At 38.6% G+C, this 13734-nt stretch overlaps 2 protein-coding genes across 3 annotated transcripts; one reads left to right on the forward strand and one right to left on the reverse strand.

The window, feature by feature from the left end:
* Nucleotides 1–225: 225 nt before the first annotated feature.
* LOC131332320 (phragmoplastin DRP1E-like) lies at nucleotides 226–8864 on the forward strand. The gene is made up of 15 exons (XM_058366478.1): nucleotides 226–555; nucleotides 2372–2435; nucleotides 2574–2678; nucleotides 3200–3301; nucleotides 3951–4001; nucleotides 4101–4162; nucleotides 4670–4760; nucleotides 4868–4932; nucleotides 5255–5449; nucleotides 5532–5651; nucleotides 5731–5801; nucleotides 6761–6986; nucleotides 7090–7140; nucleotides 7643–8035; nucleotides 8484–8864. The coding sequence occupies exons 1-15, from the start codon at nucleotides 412–414 to the stop codon at nucleotides 8610–8612; spliced, it is 1869 nt and encodes a 622-aa protein (XP_058222461.1). The 5' UTR covers nucleotides 226–411; the 3' UTR covers nucleotides 8613–8864.
* LOC131332321 (haloacid dehalogenase-like hydrolase domain-containing protein Sgpp) lies at nucleotides 8716–13048 on the reverse strand. Of its 2 annotated transcripts, none has more exons than XM_058366481.1 (5): nucleotides 12703–13048; nucleotides 11447–11558; nucleotides 11198–11352; nucleotides 10178–10439; nucleotides 8716–9684 (listed from the first exon to the last, which is right to left on the reverse strand). In XM_058366481.1, exons 1-5 carry the CDS (start codon nucleotides 12999–13001, stop codon nucleotides 9520–9522), a joined length of 993 nt encoding a protein of 330 aa, XP_058222464.1. In that variant the 5' UTR covers nucleotides 13002–13048; the 3' UTR covers nucleotides 8716–9519. The 2 variants fall into 2 exon arrangements, with proteins under 2 accessions (XP_058222464.1, XP_058222463.1); XM_058366480.1 differs by having other exon boundaries at nucleotides 11447–11561; nucleotides 12703–13046.
* Between the last annotated feature and the right edge of the window lie 686 nt (nucleotides 13049–13734).

Genomic DNA, 13734 nt, shown 5'->3' on the forward strand with positions numbered 1-13734 from the left:
CCCCCACCCACACGTGTGTTTGTGGTTCTAGACATCATCTCTCGCATTATTGTTATAAAAAAAAGGGAAGAATCTTATAAAAAAAAATTAGGGAAAAGGACATTAGATTACTCAAGCATATTCAAAATTCAAAAATTCAAACCGTTGAAATAACAAGGTGCACGAAAAAGCAAGGGCCACACGATCACGAGATTCAAAACGACGACAGACATTGCGCCTCCTCGACCAATTCCTCACTCACCGGTCGCGTTTATTACAAGTCCACACGTCTCAACTCTCTCTCTCTCTCTCTTCCTGGATTTCCGCTTTTTACTAAATTCTCTATCATCTTCAACATTTTTCAACTTTCTTCGTGTCCAAGTATCTAGGGTTTTTCTTCAGCTGAAATATCTTCTGCTAGGGTTTTGGAAGATGGCGGCCACCATGGAGAGTTTGATCGGCCTGGTTAACCGGATCCAGAGGGCCTGTACTGCCCTCGGCGACTACGGTGGCGGCGACACCGCCTTCTCTTCTCTCTGGGACGCTCTCCCCTCCGTCGCTGTTGTCGGCGGACAGGTATACCTATTTCTCCTCCCTTTTCAGCTTTTCTTGTTGTGAACAAATACCTACATGTGGATAGATGTACATGAGAGAGAGAGAGAGAGAGAGAGAGAGAGAGAGAGAGAGAGAGAGCATATTATTTTGGTTCAAATTGAGCTGGAAGCAAGCCTCTGAGTTGTGATTATGGTGGTAATGAGTCTGTTTGGATCTGGGTGTTTTGGAGAGAAAGATGAAAGAAATAGATGGTTTTTTTTTCATGAATACCCAGTTTTTGGTACTTCCTCAATTGTTGGAGAGAAAAGAAACGGGCTTATATACTCAGTTTTCGTCCTGTCTAAATTGGCCTCGTAAGCATCTCTGGCCCTCACTCTTTTAATTGACTTTGAACCAAATTATGAGTAAAATCCTCTATACTTACTCCATTCCTTGACTCAAACGCCTACCAAATTGAGTTTTACACAAAATTCTCTCCAAATCAAGAAAAACTCGAATTTTGACTCAAAATTTTTAAAGGCTTGCTTATTTCTTCAAAATTTTAACTATGCCGAGTATCTCCAACCCCTACTTAAACTTCTACTCAAAGAAATTTTAACTACGCCGAGTATCTCCAACCACTCAAATTTGAGTAAGAGCTTCATTGTATGAAATACTCCAATGGGCAAACTCAAATTGAAGCACAAATCTAAACTTCATTAATGGTATTATTGTAATTTGGGAGGTCCGGGGGAGAAATATCCTTGCAAATTTGAGTCTCCCTTGATTTTGAGTACAACTCAATTTGTTAGAGTTTTGAGTGAAGGAGTGGAGTGGATTTTTGGGGGATTTTACTCAATTTTTTTTTTTGAGTTTTACTAAACAAGAGGGTAGAGGTTGGAGATGCTCTAATGAAGCTTTTAAATATGTGCTTATATTTGGGTTTGTCCATTCCATTGGAGTACTTATTACCAAATGAAGCTTCTGCTCAAATTTTTACTCACGTTTGAGTAAGGGCTGGAGATGCTCTAAAAGTTATAAAACAAAATGTAATGACACATATAAGGGATAATTGCAAAAAATAAGATTAGAAGTTAAATACGTCCTTTCTTTTTCTCCCATGTAGTTTATCCGAACAAGCCGAGAGAGAAATCACTCTATTTTCTCTCCTCTCCAAAAAGGAGGAAAACATGTCTTTGCTTTTATCTTCTCTTCTAAGTTTCTGAAAGGGCTGTTAATGTCTAATGTTGACAACAACAAAAGGTTTAACCAGCTGTAGGTGACTCGTAAAACTAGAGTGGAAGATAGATTAGAGGTGTAGAAGATTTGTATTTTATAGGGATCCTTGTACACCTTCAATTATTGAGATGAATGTTTTCAAATAACCCCTCGCTAATAGGTACTTGAAGTACACACGTCCACATGTAAACTCCTTGATGAAGCGCCGAACTCATGCTGAAATCCGTATGTGGGCTCTCAAGTCCAAGTTTAAGCTGCTCTTGTGGAATTATCGTGAATCCCTTCTTTTGATATCCACTCCTATCAAAGTAAAGGTTATTGGTGATTTAGGGAGCGATTGACTAGTCTGCAATAGAGACATGGAAAATCTGTAGCAGTGGTAGAGGGAAGTATAAAGTAAGTGGAGAAAGAGGGAGATAGAAATGAGAAATTTGAGCTATAAGATTAAGTTGATAACTAATGAGTGATCAAGTGATTAGTTGATTAATTGGTTCTTCATTGTTGTTGCTTGATGTGATATTGTTTGATCTTTGCCTCTATTGTAAAATTGATTAAGGTTTGGAATCGGTATAGATATTTCCTTTATCTGATGCTTTGTTTTGTTTCGAGCTGAGATCAGAGTTCTGGAAAATCCTCAGTATTAGAAAGCATAGTTGGGAGAGATTTCCTTCCTCGAGGATCAGGTAAGGTTTCATTAACTTTGCTTCCTTAGCAAATTTTTATTCTTAATCTTACTCATGTAGTAATAACATCTTGTACTTGGTGTTTTGGTTTTTTGGTTGGTATTTTGAGCTTGTATTTTCACATTGAGTGTTTTTCAGGGATTGTCACGAGGCGGCCTTTGGTATTGCAACTGTATAGGATAGATGAGGGACAGGAGTATGCGGAGTTTTCACACCTGCCTCGACGGAAATTCAGTGATTTTGGTGTGTATATTATGTTGCAAATTACATTATTGCTCATTAATATGAAGGTCATACATCCTTGGAAGTATTCAGAGTGAATTTTATGTTACTGTGAATGTTATTTTAGTGCAATGAATGGAATAGGATCATGCAACCCCACTTGCTCTTGAATGTGGATCGTGCTACCTGATTAGTACCATTCTATATTATTGTACTTTGGTGAAGATAAATTTATTGTAGTAATTAAACTTATAGGAGTATTTAATGACAACTGTTAATACTGTAAAAGCACAGTTCTGGGAGCATTACGAGTCAGGGAGTATTTTTACATTCGTCATCTAAGAAACTACACAAGAGGACATTTTGGGATTGCTTCTGATTGGTAATTCACCACCTTTGAAAATAAGTGTACCATGTTTGGGATTGTTGTTTCCACATTTTCTGTAATTTTTGCTCATTCTCTTGTTTCTTTGGAAAATATGGTTGTGTAGACTTCATACTGACTCTGGAACCCATCTTTTGCGTCTGATTCTTTTTTGCAGCCATGGTTCGTAAGGAAATTGAGGATGAAACGGATAGGTTGACTGGAAAGTCGAAACAGATTTCTCCTGTTCCAATCCATCTTAGTATATACTCTCCTAATGGTGCGTTACTCCTTGCATTTGTTAGTTGACCTGGTAGAAAAAATAAAAATTCCGGGATTGTTGCAAACATTTTCCTTTTGTTCTCCCTTCGACACGTCTCAAAGTTGTCTTCACACAACCCACATTGCTATTTTGCCAGTTTATCTAGAACTTTCTGAACTTAAGTTTCATTTAGAGTTCCACAAACGTGGCTTCCAATGCCATCTTCTAGAATTCAGGAATTGGTTTCCTTTTCAAATGTGGTCGATAAATAGGCAAAGAAAGGTCGAGATTTGGAAGTCCTTACTTTGTTGAAATGCCTACATCTTTGCTATTGTATCTGACATAAGCTCTATGCATGGACACGTATGTTGATAAGTTAAATGATAACTATTAAATTTGATACTTCGGTTTTAAGGTTTGTGGGAACTATGACCCATTTCACTTTTGTGAACTAAGTGGAAGGTTTTCTGAGAAAAACTTGAAGTAGAAATTCTTTCAAGGGTAGACAGCATGTTGTCTTGCCTTTTTCTCACGTTTTCTACCACTACTCGTCAATAACCTCTCTCTCTCTCTCTCTCAGTAATATATATCCATCTACGTATATATTTATGCATACGTACACGCATTATTACTTCACTGACACCATTTCGTGGTTTCTCTGTGGCAGTTGTCAACTTGACCTTAATTGATTTGCCGGGTCTGACAAAAGTTGCTGTTGGTATGTTTTACATAATATCTTTTTGGTTGTAGTCTTTTAGAACTTGGTATTCTATCTTTTTGTGGTTTCTTTCTCACAAAAGAGGTTTATTCTTTGCAGAGGGACAATCTGAAAATATTGTTCAAGACATTGAAAATATGGTGCGATCTTATATTGAAAAGGTAATGATGGACCATCTTTTCTTCTTAAAAAGACAGCATTAGGATTGTTTTATCTTTTGTGGTTGACTGATTGCGCTTATGGTTTAAGAAATGATTGCCAGCTGAGCTATGATAGAGGAACATGGAAGTAACTGAATGAATGGAAAATCAAATTAGCTGCAATTTCTGAATTTCTATAGTGAAGAAATGATTATACGAAGGTCTCACGATTGCCATGGGATAAGACCAGCCAAATAGTCAATTGTTGATTGTGTATGTTCAATAGTATCATCAAGGTTGTTTGACGCCATCTTTAGCAAGATAACTTTTTGCTTATTAGGGCGGTTATCAATAAGTCGATCTATTGAAAACTAGTACGGAGGCCTTTATCACGTGATTTTTTTGTCAATTTTTATATATTGTTGTGCCATGGACAGGCATCCGTGTGCTCATGCATTACCAGTTTCAGTTGAGATTTCCTAGGTTGCATATTATGAGCGCTAACTGATCAGTGTATTGTTTCTGCAGCCTAACTCCGTCATACTGGCAATATCTCCGGCCAATCAAGATATAGCAACATCAGATGCTATCAAAATTGCAAGGGAGGTGGATCCGACTGGTATGTGCGGACCACTCTTTAATTACCGCTAAATTCTGAAATTCTTGCTGAACTTTTATGAAGTTGCTTGGTTTTTTCTTACTGAATGTCCTTTCCCAATGGATCAGGTGATCGGACATTTGGTGTTTTGACAAAGTTAGACTTGATGGATAAAGGAACTAATGCATTGGATGTAGGCTCTCTCTCTCTCTCTCTCTCTCTCCGACGCAATTATCTTAGGAAGTTTTGATGTCATAAAGGTCGTTGAGGCTTTAATTAGTTTTGATATTTATCGCCTTATGTATTAGTATATAAATAATCTCAAGAATCTAAGTCTATTATTGGTGATGCCGAATAAGATTTTTGCATTTGCTTTTTTGAATACTCTTTCCCTGCTCTTTTAATTTCTCTAGATGCACATGGGGCATTGTGAATATGTGTCCTTATCACTGGTTCTCCCACTTCTTTCTGTTCTTTACTTTTGTTGGATTGTTTCTATGTTTTCCTACATAAAGGTCCTTGAAGGGAGATCCTATCGTCTACAACTTCCCTGGGTTGGAATAGTGAACCGTTCTCAAGCAGATATAAATAAAAATGTAGATATGGTTAGTGCAAGGCGGAAGGAGCGCGAATACTTCGCAACAAGTCCTGACTATGGACACTTAGCGAGTAAAATGGGTTCAGAGTATCTTGCGAAACTTCTCTCCAAGGTATGTGTCCATATCCTGTACGTTTTTCAATATTATTATGGACAATCCTTGGCACCATTTTTTATTAGTGTTTTATTTTCAGCACTTGGAGTCTGTAATTAGGGCAAGAATACCAAGTATCACATCGCTGATTAACAAAAGCATTGATGAGCTTGAATCCGAGATGGACCACCTTGGTAGGCCTATTGCTGTTGATGCAGGGGTAAGCGGTTGTCACCTCGTCAATACTCCTGAATGAGACAATTGTGTGGTTAATGAACAAGATGATGTGTTTTTTCCAGGCTCAGCTTTATACTATCTTGGAACTTTGCCGTGCCTTTGACCGTATATTTAAGGAGCATCTCGATGGAGGGTAAGCACTTGATCTTCTTCTCCCTCATGATGCAGAGTTTGTTCTTTGAGCTTCTGACAACCTACAAGTTGATCTCTTACTTTACACCATTAGCCATGGATATTGTTTGCATTGAAAGTTCTCAATATCTTTGGTACATTTGAGGAATGTAAACCTGAAACCAGAAAAGTTGGCATAAATGGGTTCACATTTTTAATCCATGAAACATAGATAGTAGACATCCCAAAGTATTTGAACACCAAGCCATCTTCCTAAGGGAACACTCATGAATGAGAGCCATCACCAGAGTTCATTGTAAGGCATCAGTTATTGTTTCCTAATTAATGGTTTGAAAGTCATCATTGAAGGGAAGACTAGTTGTCATGAACTGCAAATGGTAAATAGAAGGTTGTTTGTTATCGAAATGGTTTGTCCGCATTAAATTACCTTCCAAAAGGTGAAAACAAGAATTTTGCCCTCAAATGCTCTGCCAACCACTATTTGCGTACTTAACAAATAGCATAAAATTTCTGTAGGGCAAATATAGTGCCCAGTTTTTGGCTAATCTCAATGTGTTAAGTTTGTGAATTATAAAGTTGTGAACTATAAAAATTGTATCACTTTTCAGTCTGAACGAAAAGCATAATACCCTTTGCAACTAAATCTCATGTATTTGCTATATTGCCATTGGTATAAGATGGTCTCAACTTGTCCCCCAAAGAAGCAGGTAAGTCTTGATTTCGATCAATCCTAGTTGCCTAAGTCCTGCTCATTGCCATATAGTTCTTGTTCTAGGCTAAGCTGTTTTATACAAACAGACAGCTAAAGATTCAGTATCTCAAATACATCATCAAAGCCTTAGCTATTTGTCTGCTTTTTGCTGAGTTCTTGATGGTCTTTGTATCATTCATTCATTCTGTTTCTCTGAATCTAGCTTTATGTTTTTTATAAATACATCATATTTTAATTTTTAAATACAGCCGACCTGGAGGTGACCGAATTTATGGAGTATTTGACAACCAGCTCCCTGCTGCTTTAAGGAAGCTTCCATTTGATCGGCACCTTTCTCTGCAAAATGTAAAGAAAATTGTTTCGGAGGCAGATGGTTACCAACCACACTTGATTGCACCCGAGCAAGGTTATCGAAGACTTATTGAGGGGTCACTAAATTATTTTAGGGGCCCCGCTGAAGCTTCAGTGGATGCTGTAAGTAGTAGTGTTCCAACGTTTTGGTCCACACTCATCCATTTGATCTTTATCCACAAGTGTGCAAAACTTGATTCTGAAAAAGGAAATTCTTAAATTGTAGGTTCACTTTGTCCTGAAGGAGCTTGTTAGAAAGTCAATTGGAGAAACTAAGGTGAACCACTTTCCAAAGTTCATTTCACGGTTTACTCGTTAAAAGCAGCACTGACAACATTTCCATTGGAATACTTCTATTTTTATTAAAGCGTGTGTTATATTAGGAAAAACAATAAAAGTGGAACCTGATATTGTTCGTAATGGGTTTGTTTGTTTAGGTAGTAAATGAGTGCTTCATTGAATGTGTTAAGAGTACGTGTGGACAAAAGTTTAGAAATGTTCAATCCTCTCTCTCTCTCTCTCTCTCTCTCTCTCTCTCTCTCTACATATATATACAAGGCTAGCTTCTTCTAATGAGGACACTGACTATGATCCTAACTTCTGCAATCTAACAGTGGCACTAAAAGATACAATGTAGCAACAATTTGTGGATTAGGTAACAAAATGACTATCTTCTGACACTAATTTGGCTTTCAGCAGAGCCAATGCAAATTTTCTAATGCCCTTGTTATTTGGTTCTGGGACTGTCATTAACTTTTTGAGTTTCCCAATGGGGACAGGAGTTGAGGCGGTTTCCTACTCTGCAAGCTGAAATAGCTGCTGCTGCTGGTGAAGCCTTGGAAAGGTTTAGGGAGGAGAGTAAGAAGACAGTTGTAAGACTGGTGGACATGGAATCTTCATACCTGACAGTTGATTTCTTCAGGAAACTGCCCCAGGAAATAGAGAATGCGGGAAACCGCCCAGGTGGCCCCCCTGCTGCTGCTGCCGCCCCAGCAATCGATCGCTACTCAGAGGGGCACTTCAGGAGGATAGCATCGAATGTATCTTCCTATGTGGGGATGGTGTCGGAGACAATCAGGATTACCATTCCCAAGGCAGTGGTGTATTGTCAGGTTAAGGAGGCCAAACAGAACTTGCTCAATTACTTCTACACACAAATTGGCAAGAAAGAGGTACTCTCTCTCTCTCTCTCTCTCTCTCTCTCTCTCTCTCTCTCTCTCTCGTGCTTGTGTGTCTGTGTCTATGCTTAGAAAGAGTTATTATCTCTGATGTGTGTGGAAAAAAGTTGGAATAGAGCTTTTCAATCTTGTAGCACACAACTTGTTAGTCTTAAGGTAGTACTAGTACCTTTACGTATTGTCAAAGATATGGAATGAACGATGAGCTTGTATAGATTATTGGTATTTTATAGTTGTAGCAGTAATATGCAATACACAACAGAGAGTGACAGTTGCAAACGGTAAAAGATTAACGAAAGTATGCAATTTTGATGGAATGCTGTTAAAAAAACGAGTAATTAACTCGTTAGCAGTTGTCACTTCGTTAACAAGGTATCTTCTTAAGCGGAACGCTGTGGGAATTGTTTGACACTTTCTATAATGTGGTGTTCTCCATGTGCAGGGTGCACAGCTTGGTCTGTTGTTGGATGAAGACCCAGCTTTGATGGAGAGGAGGCAACAATGTGCGAAACGGCTCGAACTATACAAGTCTGCCAGGGACGAGATTGATTCCGTATCTTGGATCAGATGAGACCGACCGTTATTTAGAGATGCTTTGTATAATAATGATATACTACTAGACAATTACAGACAATGTTAATTGGTGAAATTATTGGGAGGATGTGATTCTTAGGTTCTTTGTTTTGTTTCCGCGAATTTGGGGTGGGGTTTTTGGGTACTGGTGATTTGCTGCAGCGACTCCATTTATATCTATTCCTTGTAAATTTTTTTATATCTACTGCTTCTTGAGTTCTTGTATACGAGTTAATTCTAGTTTCCTCTCTCTCTCTCTCTCTCTCAACATATAGCCAACCAGACTTAAAGAATTAGCAACTTTTAACATGGTATATTATGGTTTCTCGAAAGACTGCAAGGCTGAGTTTCCCACAGCACTTGAATGCAACTGGAATTGCCATGAACTTTAGTGGATTCACAAAATGTCATCTTGTAATGTCGGCAAATCAAGTGATAAAGCTTGGCAGCATTAGAAGGCCTGTTTGGTTGTCATTGATTATTTAGTTATATTCTGAGACTAAATTCGCACACAGAAAAATCAAATAAGAAAGAATAACCAAACATGCCCTGATGCTACATCACTGCAAGTACTGTAATCAATTTCTCGGTTACATGTGGCTCTTGGCTCATCTGGTTTGTACCTCTTGCTTTGCAAGGAGAAGGTCCGAAATTTGAATATATGTAGAGACATCGAACCCCTTTAGTGGTTAACACACCAGTTCCCTGCAAAGCCCCCATTGATATATACAATATTGGCAAAAATCAATTTCTTGGTTTTAAAGGGTTCCAAACTTAAAATTTTTTGGATTGGCTTTCTATTTGTGGCTTTGGAATGGATAATCAGTAAATCACAGCTGAAAATAGTCAAATACAGCAATGTGAAGCTATTATTGCTTCAAGAGGTACCTGGTGTTATCTTTGCCTTATTTTTCCAACTCTTCCAAAGCACTCCACAATTTAGGATCATCGAAATCCTTGATAACGAAAATAGCACCAGCTTCTAACAGTAATTCCTCAGGGTTCCTCGTAGCTAATCCGACTACAGGCATCCCAGCTCCTACCCCAGCTTTTATTCCAGAAACGGAGTCCTTTCCAAGCAATAAAAAGAAAAACAAATTAAGAAGCAAAAACAAAAACAAGAAAAAGGTTTTCAAACCACGTTTACCAGTATGTGTTCATCACAAAGCACATTTCCATCAATGTTCTAAAAATCGCTAAGCATTAGTCGCGTAGAAAAGGGGCGCCTGGGCGAGGACTAGGCGCTCAACGAGTCAGTTGTCAAATCTAGCCGTCGAACCACCACCTAGCGCCTAGGCGGGGACTAATCGGCCGCCTTTTAGAACACTGATTTCCATCGGTAAAAAAGGGTTTGTTTTAGCTTAAAAAAGGATCATCTGGAACCCAAGTTTTGAAAACTTGGCCTTTTGAGCTTATTTGAGCTTTTTAAAGCTGAAAACTGAATAGTGGAAGCTCCTTAGATTTTCAACGTACAACTGTTTAAGAATGACATTTCAAATCTTAAGTTGAATGAGATGCAAATCAGTGGAAACAAAAGGGCCATAAGAGGGTTGATAAACAAACCTCAAAGACGAACGTGTGCTTATTGGATACTCCAAGTGTAACAAGAGCCTTCAAGTAGGGATCTGGGAACGGTTTGACTCTGTCACATTCCTCCGCAAGGACAAGAGTTTTGAAGTAATCCTCAAGGCATAGCATTGAGAGCAAGAGCTCGGCATTTGGTTTAGGAGCGTTAGTCACTGCAGCTCGTTTCAAGCCACGATCTTCAATCCATTTGCATAACTTGTTGAGACCGTTCATAGGTTGAAGGTTTTCTGCTGCTAACCTGTATGGTGGTGGTTGTTGTTGCAGCTTTAAATACGGGAAAAGTTGACAATGGTATAAGCAGCAGCTATAAGCATGAAAATGGAGCTTCCAAATGATCAACATTTTCAGCTTTTAGCAATTGTTTTTGCCCCATATGTGAAAGCAGAAGCTATGCCAAAAGAGCTGACATGGATAGCGAAAAAGAAAGATGCTAAAAGTTGGTATGGGAAAGTTTAAACAAACAACCATCATATAGATTCAAAAAATTTAATAAGTTGTGATCAATTACATGGTCATAGATGTTTACTAGGGTGCTTCAAGGATTATTTCGTGGTAGGAAAAAGATGGACTTAGCCTTTTACAACTGGAATTGTTCTCTAACACAAATCCATGACCAAAACACTGTCTGAAAGATAATTTCAGCTTCTTGAATTTATTATCTTTGTATCTTTGCCATCAACTTTTCTTGTCCCTCCACAAACCTAGATCGAAACACTACCTTGGTAGTAGAACCTATGTGAACGGAAAAGTAGTATGATCAATCAAAGATCCTTAAACTGATACAGTGTTGAGTACCTTAGGAGTAAGTAGGGCATAATCTGACCTTAATCGGGTCATAGACAAGGGACTCAATTGTCATGAGCTTTTTGATAGGTCTAAAACTTAAGAGCCATATGGTACTAATGGGGCATAAAATAGTTGTATAGTCTAATGACTTAATACATTAGATTTTGTGAACTGGCACCTCAAATCAAGGAGGGAGGAGCATGAGGTTACCTACGGAAGAATGCTTCCTTATTGTACATAAATTTCATGGCTCTAGGGAAATCCCAGTCGGGCAAGAGGACTTCACAGAGTTGCTCATTATGTTTGCCACTAATCCTTTGAATGAAGAATTCCTCAGTTATGGGAGCTCCTCCATTGAAACCAATCTGTCGGGACACTTTCTCAATTGGTCTGTCACAGTATATGATAGGGAAGTACGTGTGCGCATATGCATTAAAACAGGCATGTTATGTAACGTACCTCTTGAAGCATTTCACGGAAGGCATGGTAATGGATAGGATCTGAATCACATAAAGTTCCATCAATATCAAATAGTATTGCTTCCACAGGAGCAAGGAAAGAGAGTGAAGAACTGCTGCTTCCAAGGATGAACGATTTGTTATTGCCACCAAAACAAACAACAAAACATAGCTTCACTAGTGTATGACTCTACGCGTTGACAGTATTCACAGAGTTCATCTTGGCAATACAATAAGACGTTTAAGCCAAGTTGAAGTAATTCAAAATCTTTAAATTTGAACCTCTGCAGCTTTAATCATTCTATCTTCTTAGGTATCGAAGAGATGTGTGTTGGACTACTCCCTATGAGCACCATCGCTTTCCTACCTCGATTTAAACTGCCAGACAAGTTATGAAATGTTCTAGCAAGTCAAACTTTGGAGCTTCTGAATGTTACAAATCCCTAATTCAAAGTCTGGAATATCATATGCTGTCAAATTAGTTACTGTCTAGCTGACTAGCTGTAATGTTAATGCAGAAATCTCAAGTTTTGGAGGTAAAAATGGTGAAGAAAGACAACCTTATCCTAATGTTTAGCAAACTCATTATGGAGGCCGGAGGGAAAGAACTTTACCCCCAAATACAACACTAATGTACTTGATTGCGAAAACATGGTATATTCATCAATTGTTGTGAACCTCACATGATCGTTGTATTGTCATGTTATCGAAACCTTTAAATGCAATTCTCCAACCTCTTGACAGAAAAAAGAAACAGTATACGATAATTTTTCACCATGCATTCAACACTATAAATCTAGCTAATCATTTCACTAGCGTATCAATTTTTCGTTCGGGCTTTCGCTACTGAATCATTGGAGATGCCCGACTGCAATGTATCACACAATAGATTAATGGCACAGAGAGCTTTTGCATCATCAAGATTTCAAATAGGCATAGCTACAGCACACATCAAGAATTTGCCAATATAAAGGTAGAAATCCACATAAAATGAACTCCTATGTTTGGTTTGGTTTCTTAATACAAGTCACCATTCCAGGGGAAAAAAAAAAAAAATCAACGTGAAACGAAGAAGAGCAGTGCTACCAATACAACAATAAAACACGACTCCGCACACAACCTGCTTCCGAAGCCCGTTTGATGCACATGGGTCCACATGCATCAAACAACTCCGGACGCAATCCGGAGTTGTGTTTGTAGACTTTTTGAATGAAGCAGGGGAGAAAGATAGAGAAGAAGAGAATAAAAGGAAAACACCTGTGTGGTGGGCAAGAATTTGAGACAATGGGAATCCGAGGAGCGACATTGGGGGGAGTATGAGAGAGATTATTTCTGGGAAATGGTTTAATTTTGTGGATTCCGTTCATCGTTACCGAGTCAGAGAAGAGATTGAGAGAACCGAGAGCTGACATGGTTTGTTTTGCTTGGTGGCTGAATTGACTCGGGATGTCAGGGGAGCGAGTCACTGAGTCAGGGAGATCAGCTGTGGTGAATTGAAAGGTGCTGGTGTGTTCGCTGGCCTTTTGGTATCTCCAATCCAGCGGGATATTCGCCATATGGGGTTTGTCTTTGTCCGTTTCCAGAGTTTACCGTTTCCTGCTGCTTGATTTTTTTGCAAGGAATTGGATCATGAGTGGGCGGGTAAACCAACCGAGCAGTTTGTCCGTTCGGCTTGTTCGACTGAAGTCCGGTTCGTTAAAAAAGTTCGGTTCAATTTAAGAGGCTCATTTAGTAAATGAATAAGTTCGACTCGTTAAGGGAAGACTCAAGCTTTAGTTCTTGTTTCGTTTCACTAAACGAGCCGAGCTTGAGTTCGACAAAACTCAGCTCGACTCGTTTACGGCCCTAAATTTTTGGCTTGTTTACGGCCCTAAATTCATGAGACAGTTCAAATCCGGATAATAATCAATATTCTGTATAATCCAAATTTGGATTCTCCTGTACAATCCAGAACTTAAACCGCGGATAATTCGAACCTGTTAAAAGGAATTAAAACTCGCAATTGAGGCTACAAAATACAAACACAAGGGAAAAAATAAAGGAAGTAAACAACGATTCATCGTCCACGTAGTTTGGATGGTGAAAAGATCTAAAATTTGAGTCATGCGATTGACGTCTAGATTTCCTATATTTTGGTGAGACACCGAAATTATAACTCCTGATCGCATCTTGCTTGATTGATAAAAAAAAACCTTAAAATATTGTAGGGTGTAAGAGTAATTTTTCCATCACTTTTTAGGTTAGCTTACGTGGAATTTAATTAAAATTTTAAATATTTTTCACCATTTA

This window comes from Rhododendron vialii, chromosome 7a, assembly GCF_030253575.1.
Source record: "Rhododendron vialii isolate Sample 1 chromosome 7a, ASM3025357v1".
Lineage (NCBI taxonomy): Eukaryota > Viridiplantae > Streptophyta > Magnoliopsida > Ericales > Ericaceae > Rhododendron > Rhododendron vialii.

Bases quoted from the DNA above. Each gene is read 5' to 3' on its own strand.
- LOC131332320 (XM_058366478.1), top strand. From the start codon at position 412: ATGGCGGCCACCATGGAGAGTTTGATCGGCCTGGTTAACCGGATCCAG. The intron at 5,450-5,531 runs GTATGTGTCCAT...TTTTATTTTCAG, and splicing joins TTGCGAAACTTCTCTCCAAG to CACTTGGAGTCTGTAATTAG. The intron at 8,036-8,483 runs GTACTCTCTCTC...CTCCATGTGCAG, and splicing joins CACAAATTGGCAAGAAAGAG to GGTGCACAGCTTGGTCTGTT.
- LOC131332321 (XM_058366480.1), bottom strand. From the start codon at position 13,001: ATGGCGAATATCCCGCTGGATTGGAGATACCAAAAGGCCAGCGAACAC. The intron at 11,562-12,702 runs GTGTTTTCCTTT...CCTTGGAAGCAG, and splicing joins AATTCTTGCCCACCACACAG to CAGTTCTTCACTCTCTTTCC. The intron at 11,353-11,446 runs GTACGTTACATA...GTGTCCCGACAG, and splicing joins TCCGTGAAATGCTTCAAGAG to ATTGGTTTCAATGGAGGAGC.